Consider the following 4,349-nt stretch of genomic DNA (forward strand, 5'->3'; position numbering starts at 1 on the left):
AAAATAAAGTGTACAAAAAATCTAACGCAACATCTTGTGATAATACTGTATATATTTATAATATAGACATGATTTTGAATTCACTGAGCTGAAAAACAAATGTTTCTCGGAAATGTATTTAAGAAAGTACTGTAAATTAGAAGTAATTGGTAATGTGATAATTTTTCACTGAAGTAATCAGTAAAGTAATCTGATCAAAATTTTAGAGAAGTAATTAGTAATCTGTAATGGATTACACAACACTATTTGTAACTTGAGAAGCTACAGTTTCAACACTGCACTCTTCACACTGCTGTCATTGTGTTTAATCTGAGATAATGTGAATCTATATGATATGTTCACAGTCAAACATCATGACTAAAGGCTGTGAATTTCTTGCAAAATCTTGTGGGGTCCTGGAATGCAAAGTGTGTGTGTGTTTCATGCCCAGAGGAAAATAATTCTGTCATGTCAGGACAGGTAAATCAGGGCAAGTATGTGTCAGTACCACAGCAGAATTACACTGAAAGAATAACACATAGCAGACAAGAATACAGCTGCATTAAAATAAAGTACAAAAAACAAATGAACAGAAATACCCAGAGACAAAGTATAGAGAGCTATACGGATAACATTAAAGAATAAAAATGAAAGTCAAAGTAATACACAAATCAATAATAAAAAAAAAACCTAACACTCACCAGGATTCTGACCTCCAGTTTGTCACCTTTGACCTCTAGGTTCACCTTCTTTACAGCACACAGCTTGACCTGCTGACCCACAGCATCCTGAACACTCTCTACAGACAGACAGACAGTAAAATCACACATGAGATCTCTTTAATATCTCAATTGTTTCTCATAGAGAGCAGTGAGATTCAATGGAGAACAGTTGGAGACTTTTGGATGTCTCTCCAGTAATCTCACATGTAGAGTTTCACAACAGATCTCAACAATGTCTCAAACTGTGCTCAGAATTGCTAAGATACCAGAACCAGAGATCTCAATATGAACTCAAATATTTCTCATTACATTCTTCATTTGTGTCTGTTTTTATTTCTCCCAAGGAATTTTAGAAGAAGCATCTAAATTAAATGTTCCTCAGGGCTGAAATCTCATAAACTACTAGATTAGTAGTTTAAGGCCTCGTGTAACTGAGAATATGTCAAGCAAAACATGATTATGTAGTTAAATTTCCTGTATTTATTTCCTGTACTTCCTGGGCTCAGGTGTGCATGTGGGCGGAGTCTGTATTGGCCCATCCCACAGCTAAGTATTATTGCAGTGATTAAGGTATTAAGATATAAACAGCTCTTTATTCAAATCATTAAATGTTCTTCACAGGCAAAGTTACAAATATAAACATAAAAGATGTTCAGTTTGACTGCTATGATAATTCCAGAATATACTGTATTTATATGACTGTGGAAGTAAAGAGACTCACCCAGCAGATCTTGAGGAATGTCTGACTCGTCTGAGCTCATCTTCTCTGTTAAACCGAATTGAGAACTTCAGAAGAACTCTTGTAGTGAGTTTGTCCAGCAGTCTCAGACTCCTCATGAATGCATCACTCATTTATGACATTAATTAATAACACAGAACTACACACCGGAGGACTTACAAACGTGTGAAAGGATCAGTGTTTTGCATTTGCCGGAACAGACAAGAAATCCCTCCTGCAAGACATCCACAGATCCCACCCTTCATTCCACCCTTCCTCTCTCTCTCTGTCTCTCTCTCTCTGAAAAGATTTAATGTTTATTAATACCAACACCACTTTGCCAGCCAAAGTAATCAACATTATATACAGTACAGTGGGAGACTACCAGTGAAAATTCTTCCATTTAGCATTTTTCTAATTTAATAAACATTTTTCTTTAAACATTATAATATCAGCACAACAATTTGAGTGGAAAATTGCATTGAAAAATTAACATGAATTTGAGAATGTCTTGGTATCTGGTATGTCGCTCTTTTGTTTTAGTTTAATTCGATTCATTTTCATTTGTATCACGCTTTTTTCAGTATATATTGTTCCAAAGAAAATAAAACCTTGACAGGAATCTAGACTCAGCTGAGGAAGAAGATAAAAGCAACTTGACTGAAAATTCAGAACACACATATACATTCATGATAGGGCATGAGAGCAACAGTTCACGTAGACCCCTCACTGCATTGGGGCGTTTAAGTGAAAACTAAACATGTCTGAAGAGTTTATAGTCGAAGAATTGATGCATTTCTATGCCCAGCCTTATTTTTTTGAACGGAGTATTCAGAAATCAAACAGAAACATAGAGGAGCCTCAGGCAGCCTAACCTGATGGCAAACGACACATGATAAAAGGTATATTTTCTATGTTAATCAGAGTTTTTTTGTCCTAACCAGCAGTGACAAGCAACCAAAAACTTTTAAAAAATAAATAAGGCTGAGCATAGAAATGCATACATTTTTTAATCTCAAACTCTTTAATCTCTGCCTGCATCATCTCGGTCTATTGATGGACTACACTCTTATAATGGAATACATAGACTATCAATTAATTGCCAACAAATCCCTTCATCAGCCAACTAACAAAGCACAATGCATCAGTGTGAACTTCTGCAGTTAATCCAGGATGAACTTCAAAGACATTAGTCATTAATCTTACAGTTCATAAAAATCTTTGTTTAAACACTGACCCTTAACACTTAGTTTACTAATCTTAACCCATGACCTGCACTGCACATAAATAACTAATATTGTCATTATATTCATGATGTTAGTCAGAGGGGAACTGGCCCCCACAGTGAGTCTGGTTTCTCTCAAGGTTATTTTTCTCCATTAATCAACATCTTATGGAGTTTTGTGTTCCTTACCACAGTCGCCTTCAGCTTGCTCACTGGGGTTATAAATACACTTATTATTTCATTACTATTTGTAAACACAATTCACAATCATATTTAATCAAACTACACAATGATGACTCTAAGACATTACAGATATTACAGTTTCATTTTTTTGTTAAAGTATGATTTTCTGTAAAGCTGCTTTGAAATGATGTGTGTTGTGAAAAGCACTATACAAATAAAAATGACTTGAAAATTGACACTTTTTAAGTAAGCTGAATTGTTTTGAGTTTAATTGAATTTTTTCTCTTTAAATTTACAAGAACTTAAATGTTCAGTTGAACTTAAAGATGTCCAGTAGCCTCTCAATCTACACTACCAATGTTGCAATGGCAGTTGCTGTAGATTTGCATTGAACCGAGTCAGCGAAACTACAAATTTCTCCAAAACGCTTTGGTTTACTATAAAAAGCTATTGTACGGAGGCCCTTAAAGGACAGGGTGGGTAATTTCTTTCTGATATAGTTTTGCGTTCCCTCACAATAAATATATCATGGTTTTACTACAGTAGCCATATTTTAAAGCTGCGCTACATAACTTAGTGCTCTCTAGTGACATCTGTGGTTGAAACTTAAAATTGCAAGCAATTTGCAGAAGAACACTTTACGTCAGTCGTGTTTTGACACTGCTTTTCTGGCGGTTGAACCTCATGATTAGAGCCACCTGGACATCGACTGTGTGTGATCATGACTGGAGCCGGAGTCATAATGTGCTATTTTCATGTTGATATTATGTTATACGATTAAACATTTGAAATGGAAATATTACTTGCTTTGATGAAGATAAACAACACTCATATTTACATATTTGAATGAATTTTACACTTAAATCGCTTTTCTGACACGACACTCAAAGCACTTTTAAAAAGAGAACAGAGGACTCTCAGCCACCACCAGTCAATCTTAATATGATTATTAAAGTGTTTTATCTACTATTAATGTTTGAATTGTACTACCATTTTCAATTTAAGAGGTCAAACTCGTGATATGGATAATATGAGTTCAACAGAAGGTTTTTATACTATATTGTCCAGCCTCAGTTACTACAATGCACACAATAACACCATAAACTAAAACCATAAAACAAGGATTCATGATGGGGATAAAATATACTTTATTAAATGTAAAAAATAATAAGCTTAAATATGCAATATAACAATTACAAGAAGTCAATTTAAGAAGTTATACATATTAAACGTCACAGTAACTTCACCAGACAATGTAGATACATCGCGATCGGTTAACACACGAGTAATGTTCAATTCATAAAAGCATGACAAGCAATATAAGCTTCAACAATCCTACCAGAAAACACATCCAAGCATTATAGCAACAACTTCGCCAAACGGATAACAGATAAACATCCAATCCAGATTGTTGCGATGATGTCCTGAACTGTGTGAGTGTGACTGAACTAAACAGTGTAGTTAGTTTCTCCAGCCGGAACATGAGACAGCTGGCACTTCTTTCCTGTGTGTGTGGACATGA

General features: G+C 34.9%; 1 protein-coding gene across 1 annotated transcript in view; it reads right to left on the reverse strand.

Moving 5' to 3' along the window:
- LOC127425126 (F-actin-uncapping protein LRRC16A-like) overlaps positions 1 to 1,600 on the reverse strand; it is a 43,480-nt gene extending 41,880 nt beyond the window's left edge. The window contains exons 1-2 of the mRNA XM_051670790.1: positions 1,423 to 1,600; positions 681 to 778 (exon numbers count right to left, since the gene is read on the reverse strand). Coding sequence (XP_051526750.1) covers positions 681 to 778; positions 1,423 to 1,462 — 138 coding nt within the window. The 5' untranslated portion in view covers positions 1,463 to 1,600. The remainder of the gene's footprint in view (positions 1 to 680; positions 779 to 1,422) is intronic.
- Between the last annotated feature and the right edge of the window lie 2,749 nt (positions 1,601 to 4,349).

This window comes from Myxocyprinus asiaticus, chromosome 34, assembly GCF_019703515.2.
Source record: "Myxocyprinus asiaticus isolate MX2 ecotype Aquarium Trade chromosome 34, UBuf_Myxa_2, whole genome shotgun sequence".
Lineage (NCBI taxonomy): Eukaryota > Metazoa > Chordata > Actinopteri > Cypriniformes > Catostomidae > Myxocyprinus > Myxocyprinus asiaticus.